The sequence below is a fragment of the Symsagittifera roscoffensis genome, chromosome 2, assembly GCF_963678635.1.
Source record: "Symsagittifera roscoffensis chromosome 2, txSymRosc1.1, whole genome shotgun sequence".
In the NCBI taxonomy this organism is placed as follows: Eukaryota; Metazoa; Xenacoelomorpha; order Acoela; family Convolutidae; genus Symsagittifera; species Symsagittifera roscoffensis.
The window spans coordinates 3,606,661-3,626,590 of record NC_087063.1 but is presented as its reverse complement, the minus strand read 5'-3'; the positions used below and the strand labels follow the sequence as shown (position 1 = coordinate 3,626,590).

The 19,930-nt window shown below is 34.1% G+C and overlaps 2 protein-coding genes across 2 annotated transcripts in view; one reads left to right on the top strand and one right to left on the bottom strand.

The window, feature by feature from the left end:
- LOC134838866 (ATP synthase subunit alpha, mitochondrial-like) overlaps positions 1-19,930 on the top strand; it is a 494,565-nt gene that overhangs the window by 333,403 nt on the left and 141,232 nt on the right. The window lies entirely within an intron of this gene.
- Positions 1-19,930, bottom strand: part of LOC134838984 (extracellular matrix organizing protein FRAS1-like) — a 78,946-nt gene that overhangs the window by 16,424 nt on the left and 42,592 nt on the right. The window contains exons 7-15 of the mRNA XM_063854357.1: positions 14,360-14,509; positions 12,600-12,725; positions 9,866-10,126; positions 6,871-6,996; positions 6,250-6,504; positions 5,494-5,661; positions 4,597-4,711; positions 1,231-1,346; positions 567-746 (exon numbers count right to left, since the gene is read on the bottom strand). Coding sequence (XP_063710427.1) covers positions 567-746; positions 1,231-1,346; positions 4,597-4,711; positions 5,494-5,661; positions 6,250-6,504; positions 6,871-6,996; positions 9,866-10,126; positions 12,600-12,725; positions 14,360-14,509 — 1,497 coding nt within the window. The remainder of the gene's footprint in view (positions 1-566; positions 747-1,230; positions 1,347-4,596; positions 4,712-5,493; positions 5,662-6,249; positions 6,505-6,870; positions 6,997-9,865; positions 10,127-12,599; positions 12,726-14,359; positions 14,510-19,930) is intronic.

Sequence of the window (19,930 nt, the reverse complement as noted above, 5' to 3'; positions counted from 1 at the left end):
CAGAAAATTGAATATTTTTCGCATAATTTTTAGTCCAACGAAAATCAAATTTTTTTTGTAATTTTTCTCAGAGTTACTTCATCAATATTTTTAATGAATTAGATCTTCCTTCGGCTGTATGGCCGAAAAAGTAAATGAAAACGTAATAATTTCTAGTTTTTATTTGCTTCATAATAGCAAGCATATTTACTACCCAACAGCTCCTGTAGCTTCGCAAAACCGTCTTCGAGAACATAAAATTGAAAAGCATCCCCCCTTCCCCCTATGGTACATATTAACGAACAACCACCACTATAAAAGACTAATTAATCCAAGCACACAATTTTTCGATCTCTATATCTATATCCCCTCTTTTGCAAAAGGGGGATTATTCGTTACTAGGTATAAAAATCTCATATGCTTTACCGTTGATTCGTTTTTTTAGAGGGGGGATATTTGTTACTCGGAACCCGCGGGGGGATATAGTTCAAGAGATCCCAATTTTTGTACCTGATGGCAAATCCTCCCCTTTGCAATAACTGGGGGGGGGGGGGAGTTAAAACAAGTAAATAGATCCAAGATATTACCGATTGGAATGACTGCGTTGAATTGAGACGATTTGAAGCTGGTTGATTGTGAGTCATTGACTGAGCAGATGAAATGGACAGCCTGGGAGGCGTCCCCCTTCCTACTAACCCTCGCCCACACACTCCCGTTACCCTCCCCCACCTGCACCAAAGGGGGGTCCATGAAACTGATGCTGGTCCCTGGAAAATAGCCGGTGATTAGAACAAAAACGAATAAAATGAAAAATAATAGATTTAATAATTGAGTTCGAGACTATAAAAGAAAAATGAACCAAAAATAATGGTTTTAATAATTGAAGTCGAGACTATAAAAAAGAATAAAGGAAAAATAATAGTTTTAATTTTGAATTTAAGACTACAAAAAATCCAAAGGTATCAAAGGTGATGATAGTGAGTAAACTTCACACGCAAAAAAAAAAAGATTTTTCCGTCAGTGGCTGATTAATAGTCAAGGGATCCGGAATTTTTTTCATCCATTTACTTTTGTAAGAAGCTCAGACTGTAAAAATTGTAAAAACAAACAAGCTAGCCATTGAAAAAGTTTTTATAAAGTGTATTTTGAAAATTTTTTTAGAAAAAAGTAAAGTCATGGAAAACCTGACCAAAAACACTATTTTCAAATCTGATATCTTCTAAATTCCAGAAGTTTCTAGAACAAACTCACGGTCAGTTTCCTCGTCTGATATGTACACCCAATGAACTTCTTTACCCTCTCTCGATCTGCAATGTGAGTACTCCTCAATCTGTAACTTCAGAGCTTCCGTTCCCTCCATTAGGACTCTGGAAACAAATAGAAGATCAAAACTACACGGAGTATTGCAGCCAAAGCTCCGCGCAGCACGCACCGAGCGCCCATGGATTCTAATCAATTATAATGGATTCCCGAGACAAAAATAATGCTATAATTCATTGAAGATGTAAAATTCACACCACGAAATTGATTATATTGCCAATTTTATAATTAATCCATTATAATCAATCATAAACCATTATTTTGGCACTGAAATCGATTATTTTGGTCAAGGTAATCCATTATAATGGATTATTTTTGAAATACAAATCCATTATAATCCATTATAATTGATTATAAAACATTTAAATTTAGAACTAAATCTCGATTTTTTTTGCAGAACTTTTGCAAATTTTGCAGGAAATTTGCAAAATAAATGCCATGTCTTTTACATAATGCCATGTCTCAACGTCATTTGCTCAAGCTTTTCCCCAACTGAAGAGAGAGAGAGAGAGAGAGAGAGAGAGAGGGGGGGGGGTAAACTGGGGAGGGGGGTGTCAATCATAAACCCCTGACCCAAAGACTACCAATAAATTACCTCACCCAAAGACTACCAATAAATAACTGTAAAAAATTCACCCCTATCTTCGCTCAAACCATACCCTCCCTCCTCCCGCAAAATGAAGTGTTAAACTGAGATGAATTGAAAAAAATGACAAAAAATATATAATTGTATAAACTTTATAAAACGTAATACGTAGCAACTGCACTAAGCAAGAAATGCGACAATTTTAAAAAAAGTTGTTAAATTTCATGAATAACCACTCAAAAAACACATTTAATTGATTACAGTTGATATGAATTAATTATAATGATGATTTTAACATAAAAAACATTAGGATCATAATCCAGTTTTAATGGGTTATAAGCGATTTGTAGCGAAATTACTTTGTAATTTTATAGATACTGACCTTATTATGACAATAAAACCAATTACGATCTAAGGGCGCTCGGTGTGGGTGATAATCAAAATCTGTAACTAATTACAAACTTATTTTGACTCAAGCCATCTATAGCTACACATCTCTACAATCAACAGGGATCTAGGATTTTCTCGAGGAAAAGAGGGAATTTTAAAAAGTTTTGTTTTTCGAAAAGTTAGTCGATACTTTTCGGGTCCACCCAAATTGCTTTTCCGAGCTCTTTCCAAACAACAAAAAAGTCCTATTTTGACAAATTTCTCTGCGCCGCCATTAAAGTTTGGAAAAAAACAGGCCACAAAGAATGTTTTTGAGTAGTTGTGAAATGTTTTGACGTAAAAATAGGTTTGTTTTCGATGGTTTTCGAGGTTTGTTTTCGAGAGGCATTTTGGGTGGCAAGGAGGTCGGAAATCTGAAGCGGGTTACCCTAAATGTGCTACAGCTAACAAAATTCTATTTTCTTCTGTCGAATAACTAAGGAAAATCTTTAAAAACAAACAAAATACAAAATTGCGAGTGTAAATACAAAATAATTTTAAAAAAATAGATGAGTTTCAACAAAATTTGCAGCGTCAAGCCCAAATCTAAAGGCATTAATAACCGTCAATTGTTACACGCACTCAGTAAAAAGAGAAAATAATCGATTATATTATAATTATAATCGTACTTTCAGCAAAAAATATAACTAAATATAAGTGCCAATTTTAGATGTTTAAACGATTTATAATCCATTATAATAATTAATTTTTTTGTTGAAACGGAACTTTAATATTTTATAATCAATTATAATTGATGGTAAATTTTCCGAAAATTTCTTATAATCTCTTACAATCTATCATAAAAGATTATAATCACTTTTTCTATCAAAATATTATTTGAAAAAAAAATTACTATAATGGATTATAATTTAGCTTTGAAACCACAGTAAAAATCAAATTTATTTTAAGTTTAAGCTATAAGCAAGGGCGGATCTAGGATTTTTTCGAGGAGAGGCGGATTTTAAAAATTTTTTTGAAAATTTGTCGACCTTTTTTTAGGTTGAAAAATTTTAAGGTCAGTCAGCCAAAAATGAATATCTCCAAAACAGTGTAAAGGGGGTAAACACAATTACAAAACATAAATGATTGTTTTGTAATTACCGGGTATTTCATGGAATTTCAAGATCTTTTTTCATGAATAGCAATTTTGCCTTCGCTATCTTCAAGTGTGGTTTTAAAGAAATCAACTAGAAAACAGTCATTTCAGCAACTGTGAGAGAACTGGCAAACACGTGTTTAGCATAAGTTTGCTCCTTTTTTTAAAGCCAATGAAGTGTTTGCTTTTAAATGTATTAATAAAATAACATAATTTCTTCCAATTAGTTTGTTCGTTAAAAAACAGACATAGATTTAGAAAAGAACAAAGTGTGACACACCTCACTGAAGTTTTCAGCAAGCTTGGCTCTAACTTTTTCAACAAAACTAAATGGATTTTGTCCAAAAAAACTTAAGAAGGTTTCTATTTTCGAATTTTTTTTAATAACATTTGTTCATCATAGAAATACTAATTGTCAGATTTGTTCAACAAATTAATCAGAATTTGCTTTGGCTCCAAATTTCATCCAGTTGAAACATTATAATTAAAACTACACGCATTCTTAATCGTTTATATAATGGTTTGAGTACCAGTCTTACTAAAATCGGGAAAAAATCGATTTGAATGAAATAATAATTGATTATAAAATTCTCTTTTTAAAATCAAGCTATAATCAGATAAATTAAATTTTAGTCAAATGTAAATTATTATTTATCCATCAGTTTTTCGATACAAATATAATAAAATTATATTCGTTTCTAATCGAATAGTTTTATCCTAATTCATAATTGACATGTTTTGCAAATAAAATTCGTTTTAATCCTTTTTTGCCCATTTTGTCATCGACCTGGGATCTCATTTATTTTCAATTTATAACAAATTGGTTTTTTTTTAAATTTCTTTTCCATAGAGTTGTTTCAAGATGCACATCCTAAGTTTTTTTAACCGCCAAAATGTTAGCACATTGGTTTCGTTTCATGATTTCAAATAGTATAAAAAGATCTCTATAAAACTTTTGCTTTGTGGTAAAACTTTGTGTTCAGATGAACCAAAGTATGACATCCTATCCCACTTTTGGAGATTTTGTTTTTGACATAAAAAATAACCTGTGGGTGTAATTAAAATATCATTTTGGTGTGACCAAATTTTAGCAAAATAAGAGGTTATAATCGATTCGAAGAGACTTTTTTAATTGGAGCAAAAATCTGCAAAAAAACTGTCCGTAACTGCAACATGTGTGTTGTACCTGGATGAGGAGTTGGTGAAGAAGAGGTCGTCGTGGATCCAGAGTCGGAATCTTGCCCTGCCTGCCTCCCGCTCGAACACCACCCTCTGCGCACTGCACATGTAGTCATTGCCATCTAACACAAAAATTTGTCCTTGTTTTTTATAGTTTCATGCAAGAAATCTACGATTTTTTTTAACTGTAGCCCCCCTTTTGTAAAGGGAGAGGGGGGTTAGATGCAATGTCGAAAAAAAAATGGTTTAAATCTTTTGAGTTTTAGTTCAATTTTGAAGAGTAAAGCAAGCGAGTAGAATATTACAGAAGGATAGGCCATGAATTTGTGAAAATTTTATACAGCGCATTCTTGTAAATCAGAAATTCAAGAAAGAACAAAAATTTTCACAAAAAATTGAAAACATTTTCTTAAAGTTTGGAATCGTTTTAATATTTATTTTAAGTGAAAAAACTGTTGCCAAATCTGCTCAATTTTTTTGCTATCGTATTTCTAGGCTTCCGTTTAGATTCACTGATGACAAAAAACGACGCAATTTGAAAAACAGAAGTTTTTTTGCAGTTTTTTAAATGAATACGGTCGGAACATTCTGTGCTACTAGCACAACAACGGGCTACTCTTTTTTTGTTTTGCTTAGATACTGAATGGAATTATTTAATTCTTTAGTAAATGCCGAAAATTTGGCAATATTTGTGAATTTGAGCAACCTAATGTGTTTTTTTTTTATAGGTTAGTGAGAGCTTTTTAGGTTAATTTGACTTTTCGAGATGGTTTTTACATGCTGAAATGAGTGAACAGAAAACTCTTTAAAATGAGCTGTGATATGTTAGTTTTGTTAGTCAAAACATATTGCAAAATTGTTTTGCCAATACTTTCTGGCTTCCAATTTGATTTGACTAGCTAACCAGCAGGTGACATGTGTCCGATTAGCTCATCCTGACTCGGCTCTTCACACCGAACGACGACGGACGACACGTAAGATAGGTCGACTCCCTTTCGGATAATAGTCACAAACAATTCTCGGTCACTTTCTTCGACTTCAGTTGACACTTTCTCAAACTCAACAACGGGAGCTAAACAAATAATATGAATTGGCGAGGCTTTTTCTCATTCTCAGCCTCTTTCTTTAGAATTTAGGAGCTCTTTAACTAATTTCTTCCAGCCAAAAAGGGGGAATAATTAAATTTCTTCTTCGCAAAAGGGGGGATAAATAACTAAATCTTCAATCATACGTCATTAAGGTATAAGGTATCAAATGCAAAAAAAACCTGCGTTAAATTTTATACGAAAGTAAGCTGTTGCGGAGCATAATTTATGGAATAAACAATATTAATTTAAAAAATATGTTTGCTAATTTGCTCGTTCATTTGCAAGATCGAATGAATGGCCAAGTCAGCAATGGTTAAAATCCAAATCAAAAACAAAACGCTTCTAAAAAACACTGATATTATTGTTGACATTTTGTATGTTATTTCGTTTTAGTGTATTTATTCACGGTTAGAAGCTCTTTGCGTTAGAAGCTCTTCCAAGGAAAAAGCTTCTTTGCGTTAGAAGCGCTATTGCGTTAGAAGCTCTTCCAAGGAAAAAAATTTTCAAAAAAATTTTAGTTTTTTAAAAATGCCGCACAATTTAAATTTTCAAAAAAATACCGTTCAATTTACCGTCAGTTGGATCTGGTAGTATGATCACTGTAGAAAATGACTTCCTTTTATTTATGAAGTCGTTGTCAAGGTCACTCGCTGCGTGCACGTAGAACAGTTCCGGATTGGGCTCGTAGTTGTAGTCATCATTAATTGTGACGTTGCAGAAGTTCTCGTTGATTCCTGGCAGGAAGATGACAAAGTTTCTTTTCCTTCCTTTGTCGGAGAGCGCCTCGAAGTCGCCTTTGAAGTTGTAGCGAGAAGCCTCGGCCGTATCTGAAAAAAAAAAATTTAATCAATTAGTATTTTTTATAAAATTCAACTATAGTTTTGTAGTTGCATTATTACTAAAACGTTTGTTATAATTAATATTTCGGCCGGTAAAAAGTCGAAGTCGCCTTTGAAGTTGTAGCGAGAAACCTCGGCCGTATCTGCAAAAATGAAAAAAAAATACAAACAAATTAGTATTTTTTCTAAAATTCAACTCTATAATTTTATACTTGCATTATTACTAAAACGCTTATTACAATTAATATTTCGGCCGGAGTTACAAGTTAATAAGTTCGAATGAGAACTCTAGTTTGATAGTCAGTTTCTAAGGAGAACTGTTTAAAAAATTAAAGTCAATCAAAGATTGTGAACCTTGGACAGTATAGCAGTAGACTGTGACATTCTTCGTGAGATCTCCAGATCTTCTGAGAAAGATTGACACTTGTCCTACTTTTTCACTCACATTGTACTGGCTTCGCACCATTTCAATTTTTGGACCTGAAAACAATTATTTTTGTAATAACAGTGAATTGTGTCGAAACGATATCTAGTTACAGAGTTATTTACAAACAGTTACGGCAAAAAATCAGGGTCCCCCTTTGTACTATTTTGAGATATCCATATTTGGTGACGGACCCTAAAAATTTTCTGAAGGCATCTTCGGCGCCAATATATGCTCACTTTAAAGGGGGGAGCACGCGCCAAAAAAACGCAATTTTTTTTGGTCATAATTTTCTAAAAAGTGCCTAAAAACGCCTTTTTTGGTTTTTGGTTTGTTTTTCAAAATTTTGTCTGCGGCGCAGAAAGTTTTACCAAAACAGGGTCTTTTTAGTGCTTTGGGAGAGCTCGGAAAATCAATTCGGTCGACCTAAAAAAAAGAATGACAAAATTTTCGAAAATTTTTGAAAATCCGCCCCCCCTCGAGAAAGTCCTTTAACCACCCCTGGTCCTGGATGCATGAAAATTGGGATTTTTTCTGTTGCTTTCGAATGACATGTTTAAATATGCCTTCATCAAAGCCTGATTGATTAAAAGTTCATTTTGTAAAAATGATCATCTTTAAAAAAAATTTGCCAAAACTTGTAAGTTTGATATTTTCATAATATTGTTTGTGTGAGACCACACATCCACAATGCAGCTGGTTACCAATGCATTGTCATTGCAACAAGGTCGAACCTTTGGTGACTCTAGTTTTGAGAAAACCAAGGACTTTGTTACTTGTCTTCGGTTACTAATACAACCCGAAAATTTTGAGAAAAAAAAAGAAAATATAAGAAAAAAAAATTTTTGGTTTATAGAAAAATGCAAGTATTTAAATAGCAAGTATTTCAATTTTCATATATGAAAAATTACTACTGATACTACAGATTTTTCTGTTTTTATGGAATTGCATGAAAAGTGTATGACTAGCATTTTTTCATGCATTAGTATTTTTGGTCAACCCGAGAGGCTGGTGTCCAGAAAATAAGACGACAGCTGTTAAGAAGACAACCGTTTTAAGTGGGAATTCAAGACCACACTACATGCAAATTTTCATATTTTGTTTTTGAGAAATTTAAACCACTCAAATTCGATCAGTTAAATTATATGTGTTAACTTTGATTTTTCGACCATTTTTTTGTTTTCCACGTCTTACTGTCTTGTCGGTTTATTCACTTAACATCTACCAGAGCAGCAGGGCTCGTGTAAAAATGTCCCATTAAACGGAAAACATGTTCGACTTCTTGAGTCCCATAGTTGTTTCGATTTGTCAAAATTTGATATGTTTGCAATTATTTTCTCCTCTCTTCTCTATACTTCATATTATTCTTCATAATTTGCAACAATTTAACTGCAATAGAGATCCCCTTTCAAGAAACTGATCCAGACGATGAAAAAATTTAAACGAAATTTTTTTTGCAAAAAATAGCAAAAAGATCTAGAGAAACTCAAATTTGTTTGAAATCAAATTTTGCGACATTGTTTTTAGCGTTGAAATTTGCTCATTGAAAGTGCGAGATTTATTTTGATTACAAAGCCGTTTACTATTGTTTTTCCGACCATTGAAAAGTGAATGAGCTGTGTATTCGGGTGTTTTTTTTTGTTTTCCACGCAAAATCAGCTACCACAAATTATCATCGGAGTGTTTTCAGCCATATCTCATATTAAAGCCCTTTCAGTCGTAATTCGAACGACATTAAAAAAAGTTCCAAATTTTTTTCCAGTGTCAAGAAAAACTGGTTTGAAAATTGAGTTTTAGTCCAAATTTGAGCAAGTGAAGTGAGCGAGCAGGCATAAAGTAGCTTATTTATGCTTAATTTAGGTTATAAAAACTTAATTTTACTGGAGTTAAGTTATTTTTGGAGTTGTTCTGTTGCCAAATCGGGAATCAAAAAGTTTTGAAATTTAAAACAGTTTGTTTTGGTTTTAGAGTGAGTTTTTTTGTTATTCTAGTCCCTTTTCTACAGAAATTGTTGTCCAATTTCTTAATTTTACTATGACTATTGTATATACCTAAGTTCTAGTTTGTCATTCTGATCCTTTTATCACACCAGGTAGAGAAAAAAGACACTAACCTGAACAAATAATAATTGTATTTATGTAAGACTATGTTCATATTGTACAAAGCAAAGCTATTTGTACAGTAACCGGCTATCTTTTTTGTTCCGACCGTTGAAAATGGGGAGAAACTGTGTATTCGGGTGTCTACTCGCTTTTTTTTGTTTTCCTCGCAAAATCAGGTGCCACAATAAATCATCGGACTGTGTAAGGTGAAATGTCATATTCAAGCTATTTCAGTCTTGATTTGAACTACCTTACAAAATTCTGAAACCTTTTTACCAGTGTCCAGAAGAGCAGGTTTGAAAGTTTTGAGCTTCCGTCTAAGTTCGAGCGAGTAAAGCGAGCGAGCACGCTTATTTATGCTTAACTTAGGCCGTTTACAATATCTTATTTATGCTTAATTTTAATTTTACTCAAAAAAAAGTTAATTTGTGGAAAATTTTAATGCTATTTTGGGAATCAAAAACTTCGAAAATTAAAAAAATTTCTGCAAAAAAAATTTGAGAAAAAAAAACAATTTATTTTTTTTTGATTTTTTCAAATGATTTTTTTTTAAATTTTCTTGGCATTTGTCTTCAAAAACTGTTTTACTGTTTGTCTAAATTACTATGATTGTCGAATATGCCTGAATTGTATTTTACTTTTTATCACACCACGCAGAAACACTACACTAATTTGAAAAAAAAGTTCTTGTAGTTTTTTGAAGACTGAATGGTCGGAATATTCTGTGCTACTTGCAAAGCAATCGGCTCCTCTAAATTTCTGTTTGTATTTTACATTTCTACAGAAAAAAAAATACTCTTGTTCAAACTAATTCAATTCCTACGGTCTTCATCGTCGTTTATGTCAACAATGGCGTTTGAGGGTCGCAAAGGGTCCGGGTCAATGCCTCCGACCAGAGGATGAGTAAGGAACACGTGAAAACTCTCAGTTCCCTCGTAGATATTGTCGTCCAATAAGGCGACTGTCCAGCTAGTCGACATCTGGCCCTTCTCCATTCTGATTTGACGAGAGTTGACCAGGTTGACGTCGTGAGAGGCCGTTTTCCGAGAGCCGTCTCGGGTGCCGACAGGGCTGTTGCCGACTTCTAAAACCGAGACGCCGAATCAACCAAGACAAGAACATGCCAATGGCTATTCTCAAATAGACTTATTTGACGCAAAAACTTAGCTAAGCAACAATTTTTCAGGAGAATAAATATTTAAGTCTCTTTGAACTTATCATGAGAACAGTTTTTTAATTGAAAGCTTTGGTCTCAAAAAATTTGACAGCATTTTTTGAAGAAAAGTTTTGACAACTTTGGAAAATCGTTGCGTCAAATAAATCTAAGCAAGTTTTGCCGACTTTTGTGCAACGCGAGATATGCAAATCAGCTATGTGATATACATGACACCTAAATTGAGATCCGAGATCATCAAATTAGCTAAAATGGCCTTTAATTCAAAAATGTCTGCTTTTTGGAATTATGACAATCTATTCATTATAATGATTTAAAATCATGACCATGAAATCATTCCTACCCTTTGGCAAAGTAACGAGCTCTAAAATAGGATTGAATACTTCGGGCTAACTTCAAAACTTCAAAAAAAAACTCGCTGATACACTGTAAAAATTGAAGAGAAAAAATTAAATCCCCCCAAATAATAATTGATGAAGTGTTTTGTAAGTTAGTTCTGTATTTGTTAGCAAACAATTGGTTAGCTGCAGATTTATTAGGGCCGATGAGTTAGTTGCTCAAACAACTAGAGTTATGGAGGGCAAATTTCAATTCAGCATACGAAATGATATCAAAATAAAAGAATTAAGAATTTCAAATTTTGAACTTTGTAAAATTCAAAAGGAAGGTATCAATAGAACACAATGAAGAAGTTTTCGAGGTTTTCAATCAGGGGCGGATCTACGATTTTCTCGAGGGGGGGGGGGGAGGGTTGGGGTGAGGATTTTCAAAAAATTTTCCGTTATTTTGTCAACCATTTTTTTAGATCGACCAAATTGCTTTTTGCTTTTCCGAGCATTCCCAGAAAACTTCAAAAACCCGTCTTTAGTCTTTTTTGGAAAATTTTTACCATAAAATTGCGTTTTTTTTGGTACGCGCGCCTCTTCAAAATTAGAATATATTGACGCCGAAGGCGCGTTTAGATAAACTTCAGGGTTGGTCGGCCTAAAATGGATGTCAAAAACTATGTGGTTGGTGAAAGGGTCGAATCCGTTTTCCGAAATCTGCCCCTGTTTTCAATGATAAAACTACGAATTTCATTTGGAAAAGTTGGATAAATTTTACGTATAAGTTATCCATGGTTTTGAATTGATTCTCAAGATCACTTCATGTAATTTTTTTATAAGTTAAATAATCAAATACTTTCTTAAAAAATTTTTCTCCTAAGAATTTTTCTTGTGCCAACTTTGCGGAATAAGTTTTTTTTTTCACAACGAGATCAAAAGTCTTAAGAGTTAATTAGAGTTAAACACAAGTAAGTTCCTTCTGTTTGTTAGAGATGATTAATATTTCCTCATCATCACAAGACAGTGCTGTGTACTACGTGCAAAATATCATTATTTCTACTGCTGTCTCAAATCGCACCAAATCACCAATAAAATTAGTAGCAAAAATTTGGAGCAGACAGAAATAATTAAAAAGAGCAATCTACTAGTGCACAAAATTTTCGGTGACCTTTAGTCATCCTTTCTGTCTGTAAAATAGCTTTTGCGTGTTAAAGTTTTCTGAGATAGGTAATTTGCTGTTTTGAATTAATTTTGTTTGTTCCAATTTTTTGCAACTCTTTTTAACACATCCGCTTTCATATATGAATCAACTCCAAATATGCCACTCATCTTTGGCCTGGCCAGCCGTCAACCTTCATTTGTGCTCGATTCAGATGTCACCGTCAAAGTAGTCCCAGGAAATTATGTTTCAAAGAAAAAATAAGAGAAGTTTAAATCATAACCAGCAGTGTTACGAAAGAAGCTTTAGAGGTTAAGTGCAACGGTCTCTCTCAATTTTAACTCATAATTTTCCCTAGGGATCTGATTTTTATTCGCAATTTTACTTCAATAAGATTTTGCAGTTTGCTTAAACATTTTTTCTGGAAAATTTGGAAAATTTGTTCGAAACCTTCAAAAAATGCGAAAAAGCTGTACAATCCATCTTTCAAGAAAATATTCTGAACAGAAAGTTTTTCAAAATTTTTTTTCCACTTAAAGATTTTTTTTACAAATAAAAATTCAAACTTTGGTTGAAACTCCATAAAAGCTAATCTGATTAAATAAAAAAACAAGCCTTAATTTGAAACTGACATTTGATTATTGCTTTATAAATTTCTGTAATGTTAGCCTGTGACTTCTTGGACAGATGCGCATTCTTTCCGTTACATTTTTTGGATCTCTTTCATTATCCCCCCTTGGTACCTAGTAAGTAATTGCCACTCCTATAAAAAATAATTCAATGGTTAAGCATATGTAAATTTTGTTCCTAGTAACGAATATCTCTCCCCCCCCTATTGCAAAACGGGTGGGGGATAATTAAAGAGATCCCATTTTTTTGTAGTTGTCGGCTGTTATACCTGAGGCCTGGTCGGGGCGTTCCATGAACACACCCTCGGTATTCCACCACGAATCGACCGAAGTGGCCTTCCAAACATTGACGAAGTCGGTGCCTGGATAAGCGCTGATTCCCGACACGAAAACATCTGCATAGAGGCCGCAGATTACATATGAACATAAGTTATTATCCGTCACAACTCGTTTCGAAAAGTTAAATGGATTAAAAATCCTTTATAATGGAGTTTTGTTGCCTAAAATGTCTAGATAATTGGTTATAGTGCCAAATTTAGACAATGTGTAATAATAGGAACTTGACTGTTAGACTCTTCATCTGATGAAAATTTAATGTCTAGTAGTTTCTGATACATCAAAAAAAAATTAAAATACATCAAATTTTAATATTTTTTTAAAACACGATAACATAAATATTAATATTACTAATTCTAATTTTAGAACAAACCAAGAACGAGGTATAACAGATATTAAATGAATCAATGTTAAGCTCCTTTTTAAAAAAATTTTCAGTGTTTTGATTTCATATCGAACATGGAAATTTACAGAATCGCTTTTCAGGTAAATGAAATTTTCGATTAAGCTAACATATACACCCCTCTCCTGATAGAAAACTTTGTTTAGTGACTAAAATGTTCAGCTCTGATTGGCTGAAAATTTCAACTTAAAACCCAAATCAACATCCCCCTAAACTGTTTCAAAGGGGGGGGGGGTGTTAACTTGGTCTCAAAAACAAGTTTTATATGAACATAACCAGCACATGAAAACTAGCTGAAATAGATGATAAAAATTAGGTTGATCACGCCTGTCTGAACTATTTACGACTCAAGGGCCGAACAAATGCAAGTTGTCAGTTCTATTTAGCTGAAAACACTGAAGTACCACCACCAGGGAAAATTCCAGAGACAGAATTTCCCAATTAGATTTCATTACTGCAGGTCAAACTAGGGTCAAAAACAAGACAACCGATGATTTATATCCAATTTCAACTAGGATGTTTCCCCGCCCCAAAATTGCAAAATCGAATCACATTTCGATTCTGAATTTAATTGAATTGGTCTGGGATAGGGATTTAATAACTTGAATCACACGCGTCTGTTAAATCTGGTTATTTTTCTAGGGCGGCTGGGTTTGGGTTTAATCTGGGAAAATACAAGGAAGAAGTGTTAACTGAGAAAGCGAAGCTGGTAAGATCCAATTAACCCTAATTGAATGAAGTTTAGCTGTAAGTGCTTAGGAGGGTTCCCCTAATTTAACGGAGGCTGAAAATGTTACAAAACAAGAAAAATGACACTGCTGTTATTTATCAAATTAGCTGAATACTCTTTCAAAAGGAATTTTTAGAAGAAATCTGCCTCTATTTGTAGCTCAATCTGCTTTTTTTCACTACCTTTTAGAACCTAAAGTTTTGATTCCGACTGTTTTTCTCACATATTTTTGACCTAATTTCACCTTCTTATAATTCTTTATGAACTTATATAGCCAAGACATGTACATGCATGATATTGAGGGTTTTAGTAATGGGACTAACCCACTTAAATCGCAGTGTTTGTGTATTGTCACAACTTAAGGCTTGAAACTTACATTTTACTACTTTTCAGATCATAATGTTTCGATTTCGACTGTTTTTCTCACGTATTTTTGACATAATTTCACTTTCTGGTAATATTTTGTGAACTTGTAACACCTAGACACCTAGAAAAAATAGATTAATATAAAAGAAAAAATGAGAAAAAATGCATGATATTGAGGGCTTAATTGGACTAACCCACGTATATAGTAGTGTTTGGGTAGCCTCGTCTAAGGAGCCTTAGAGTGACATTTCCCTGTGTCTCTTTCACCTGGTAGTGTTGCTTCTCAAACGACACAAATGACCACGCTAAAGTATGTCTGAACAGCTGGGGGGCTCTGTTACCACCTAAAACATAAAAAGACTTCAAATTACATGCTTTAATTTCTGCACTAAGTTGTACTAAATTGGGATCATCCTCCCCCAGATCGACCAAATTAAGATCTTCCCTTCCAACCCAGCATTTAATTCCCATTAAATTTGCTAAGCGCTGCATGTGAAACGCTCGATTCTGATTGGCTGAAAATTTCTAACTTAGAACCGAGTTAACATCCTCCCCCCAAGCGGCTTGGGGGGGGGGGGGGAAGGATCATAAGTTGGTCCCTAAATTGTACTAAACTGTTGTATTTTTTCGCTAGAATTGATGGGGAGGGTATAAAACGAAAATATGTGCTGTTCCCAGGCCTTCATCTGTCAAATTTACCGGCCAACAAGCCTAAAGATCAACAAACCGAAAATAAAGTTACCATTACAACAAGCCAAAATTTGATGTTGTTTTGCATCGTAGCAAGAGATTATTGCTGTTGTTATGCAATTGTTGCGTAATTGTGATAGCTTTATAATTGGTTTGGGTCTAGGGCAAATATCTGAAATGTCAAACACCCGCTATGTCAAACATCCGACATTATGTAATAATTATGTAATAATAAATTATGTAATAATAAACAATCTGACGTAAGACTTTCAAACACTAGATATAACTTAGCTAGCCGATTCTAATTTAGCAGACTTTCCGTTAATTGTTGCCGGTGGGCGCTTTACGCGCGCGTCGATTCTTTTCAGGGATAGCGGGTTCCAACTTTCATAGTCACAGAGTGCTAACTTCTGTTGGCAAGATCGCACACGCTGATGCGACTGCCGCAATGAGTATAAGTTCGACCAATACAGCATCTTCTAAGCGAACGGAAGAAATCTTGCCTATTTTGTGAGAAATGGCGAAAGCGCAGGTTTCGCCCTAGTTTTTGGATGTTCGCAAAACTTTTTCAGATGTTTGACAAATCGGATGTTTGTACGGTACCCTGGTGGTGTTAAGGTATCGCGGTTTGTTGAACGTCCGCCGTACAAAATATATAAGAAAAAAATCAGCGGCAACCACTCAAACTTTGCGTGTTCTTCTTATATCTTTCATTTTTGAGCCTTGCTTAGAACCAAATTTCAAAGATGTTAAGCTAATCGGAGTCATCATCTGATCTCAGATTTTCTCGATGCGAGCGCGAAATTTCAAAAAAAAAAAAATGAAAATTTGGTCGAGCTTTGTGTAAGGCTAACCAAATTATTGATTTTGTGAGCGCTCCCAGAACAGTAGAAAAACGACCAAAAAATGTGCGCCGCAGGCAACTTTTGAAAAAATGGTCACAAAAGGCTTTTTTGGGCACTCTTTGGAAACTTTTGAAACCAAAAATCGTTTTTTGAGCGCGCGGTCCCCTTTAAAGTAAGAATAAATTAGCGCCAAAGTCGCCTTTGGAAAATGTTAGGGTTGGTGAGCTGAAAATTGATGCCATAACATAATGCCAAACGGGAGAATCTTTGGTTGCTGAGAGTCGAATCCCTGAGAGGGCAGCGTCTGCACCTGTTAAATCCGCCCCTGCTAAATCCCCCTTATCGCCCCCCTATAAATACGCTAACCTATATCCTAATTCATCGAAACTTTTCGGTAAACGGGGGGCTGGGTTAAACTGGGCGGATGAGCTGGGGAGGGGGGTGGTGGGGTTGAGCGGTAAGGGGACTGATTGTGCATTAAGAAAATGAGTAGGTTTAGAACTCCAGTAAGACGCGAGAATAGCACAAAATGCTAAAATTATTAATTACAATTTTACATGGAGTTTAATTACAGTTTTTAGATCACATTATAATCGAATTTGGTGGATGCAACTCCGAGGCATGATCTCCGTCTCAAAAAACAGCATTATGGAGTACTAAATGACAGGGGCGGATCTAGGATTTTCTCGTGTTGGGAATTTGATAAAATAATTAAAAGTTTGTCGGTTTTTTCCCCCCACTTCGTCCGATTTTTTTCTAAGCTCTCCTTTATCACTATAAAGACCATAAATTGGTCAAAATTTTAGCGCCACAGGCTAGTTTATTTAAAAAATTAACAATTTTAAGCTTGCTTTGGAAGGTTTTAAGCAAAAAATTCCCCCTCCCCCCCCCACAAATTTAATATATATTGGCGCTAAGAAAAATTTTGGCATCTGTCAGCAAAATGTTTTCCTAAAATTGTACCAAAGTGTAGGTCCTTTACGAATCAAGGCTCGAGTTTCTGGAGGAAAAAGGGTGTCTTTGTCACCCCTCCCCCTCAATCCGCAATTTCTTTGTGATAAATTTGCGCCAATGATCAAAACTATGCAACCAACGCGATAGCATAGAGATCTGCAAACAGTTACAACAGAACAAAATCTTAATTGAAATCGAAAAGTTTGGCCGGCAGAATATAGTTTTCAGACAAAATTTTTGTCTCAAGACCATCTGAAAACCTCAATTTGCCACATTTGATCTAACTTGGTCGAATGCCTCTTCTTGCTACTCATTATTAACCCTTTATTGAAATTGTTTGAGATCCGCCAAATCTATGATTGTATCAAAACAATGAGACTGGTTTTTGCAGAAAACGCTCATCCCACTGGGTCTTAACTGTTCCGACTGGATTTTAATTGCTCTCAAATGATTTTTGAAAAAAAACCTGATACAAACAAAATTTTGACTGAAAATTTTTTCCCAACCAACAAATATTGAGTGGATTGCTTTGAATCAACTAGCTTCACTCAATCCAATTACAACAAAAAATCAATGAGTGATTAATATCCACGTTTCGATAATTCTATTTCACATTTCAAAATCGGAGACAAAAACCTAGGATAGTTCAAAATGACAGCTATATTGGCAAATTCTTGACACCAGAGGTTTTGTGAATCTAAATTGGATCGCAGATACTATATTCATTACATTTGAATGCTAAGAGTTATTAGTTTTATTGGTTTTTGGAGAAAAATTGTTTAAAATCTACGTTTTTGATCGATGAAAGCGGTTTGATTAAGACATCACGGGAAGTCAAATAATTCTTCGAAACTCAGATAAAAAATGATAAAAGCTACGGTTTGTTCCTCTTCTGAACTCTACTCTCATACTCTTAACAACTTGACTCCAAAAATGTCACACAATTTTTTTATCGCTTATTTGGTTTAATCTTCTTTCACTACCCCATACATTTTAAACCCTTCTTCACGGATGACAACTTTACCTGAACAGCCGAACTGCATAGTCTTAGTAGCTTCGTAGAAGTTTTGCACGGATCTAGCGTTGAATCGAATCAAGACTGAGAGGGGAGCCAAAAGTATGAGAAGGAAAAATGGAAGATTAGTTTTCATGTTTTCAAAAAAAAATTGTAAAAAATTCGGCATGTCATATATTCCAAATTTCGAAAAAAATGAAAAAAGGTAAAAAACCAATTTGCTTAATTTGATACATAATGTGCGATATATTTTGTTCTACTAACTCGTGAGCGAAGACTGAATCTGGCTCAAAAATTGTTCCAGTTTGATTTGAGGCAAGGTATTTGAAACTATTAACGGTAATGATACTTTTTTAATTATGCCCAGCGCTTTTTTCTGCGCAGCAAATTCGTTCCGAATGGAACTGAAGAGATTAGTCTCTCATAATGGAGGAACAGAATGAGGAAAACTTGAATTGAAATTTCAAAACTCTCAAAGAAATTGCTAAAATCTGAAAGAACTTCAGTTGATCGAAGCCAAGAAAAACCGATTAGAAACAAACAAATACTCAAAGTTTCAAATATTGCGGAATCGAAGTCGTGTATTGGAAAAATCTAAAACTATTTAAAAAAAAAGAAAAAAAAATGTATATCTATATCAATTGTACAGCTGTAAACTTTGTAAAACTTTGCTGTGCTGCTAAAGCTCATTCTTTGTTAAAAATGACTTTTTTTGTGCAAAAGTCATTTAGCTAACAACTAACAATTCTGATTGGATAAAAGTGCTCCGTCTCTCAGTCCATTTGTCATGAAAATACTCCTCTCCCCCCTCCCCCCTCCCCGAACTGATGCAAGCTAATTGGTCATATTCATTCAAACACGAGTCAAAATTTAACATAAGTATTTGATATTATCACCACAAAATTCATCATATGTCACTATTTCAGAAACAAAAAACTGTTTCAGACAAGTTAAAGGAATTTCGAAACATTCTGGGTTTTGTATTGATATACGAGCAGTCTATTTTGAACTACTTGGTGACTATTTTGCAAAAAAGGAAAACATCATATGTTTTCTAGCTCATCATACTAATGGCGCCTGCATGTATTTTCCTTAAAATTTGGAACCGATAGCTTGATAAGCTTTTAGCCATGGGAAGGGATGAATTAATGGAACCCTTATCACCTGTTTTCATATCTCCCAGATCCAATTTTGAAAACTAAGCGAAAAAATTTCGCGTCGATGAAGATGGAAGGTTTTCCACATCACAATTTAATACCGCTTAAGTGACAGTAAATATCTATGCTTATCGGCGTCTTCAGATAATAACTAATGGCATAATCAATGAAAACCTTTTTGTCACAAAAAACCCGAAGTTATTCAATTTATTAAATCTAAAGGAAAACATGCAGATTTTATTTGAATATGATAAATGGGTATTAGTTGCTAGCATGTTTTTTTTTTCAAAAATAGATTGTGAAAAAAATCTATAATTTATATCTCGTGTTTTTCTGTGAGAATTGACACTAATCCATAAGTTGCGCCACCCTACACTGAAATTACTACTCCGCTAATCCAGCATAAAAAGCTGAAAATTTCCCAATTTCATAAATAAAATGAGTAAGACGTGTAGTAGATCGAGCAAGCAGATGAAATCTGCTGGAAAAATTGATTTCAGATTAAAGTCGGTGGTAGCTTCTGGCACCAATATGCAAAATTTAGACCCTATTTGGTCCATACGTGAAAACATTCAATAATACTGGATAGTTTAATTTATTTACGTACCATTACTGGTTTCAAATGAAAGTTAAATATGCTTGACATTCAAATTCTAAACAAACAAGGGTATAAACAACGAAGTTGTAGAAAAGTTTGAAAAGAAAAAAAGAATCAAATATACAAAAAAATTATTGGCACGCATGCTATGGATTTTTACAGAGAATAACTTGTAAAGCAAAAAATACGCAGTTTTGTCCACTCTTCGTTTTGTCACCTAGATTCTTGTGAGGACCCTGATGTTACATTTAAAATAAGTCATGAGTTGATTACTCTGTTAGCTCTAGGTGGTTTTAATTTAATTATTCCCTTTTTTCTCTCAAACTGAGCAATTGAGCGGTTGAGTAGAAGTGAACAAGTTTAAAAGTATTCAAAATGACAGAACAAATTGAGTTAAATGGTCGACGATTGATGAATGGTCGAACATCACTAGAAAATGAGCTTTCCGTAGTTCACGGTCGCATAACTGAGAGTTTAGACGGACCAATTCGGAAAACAAAAATAAA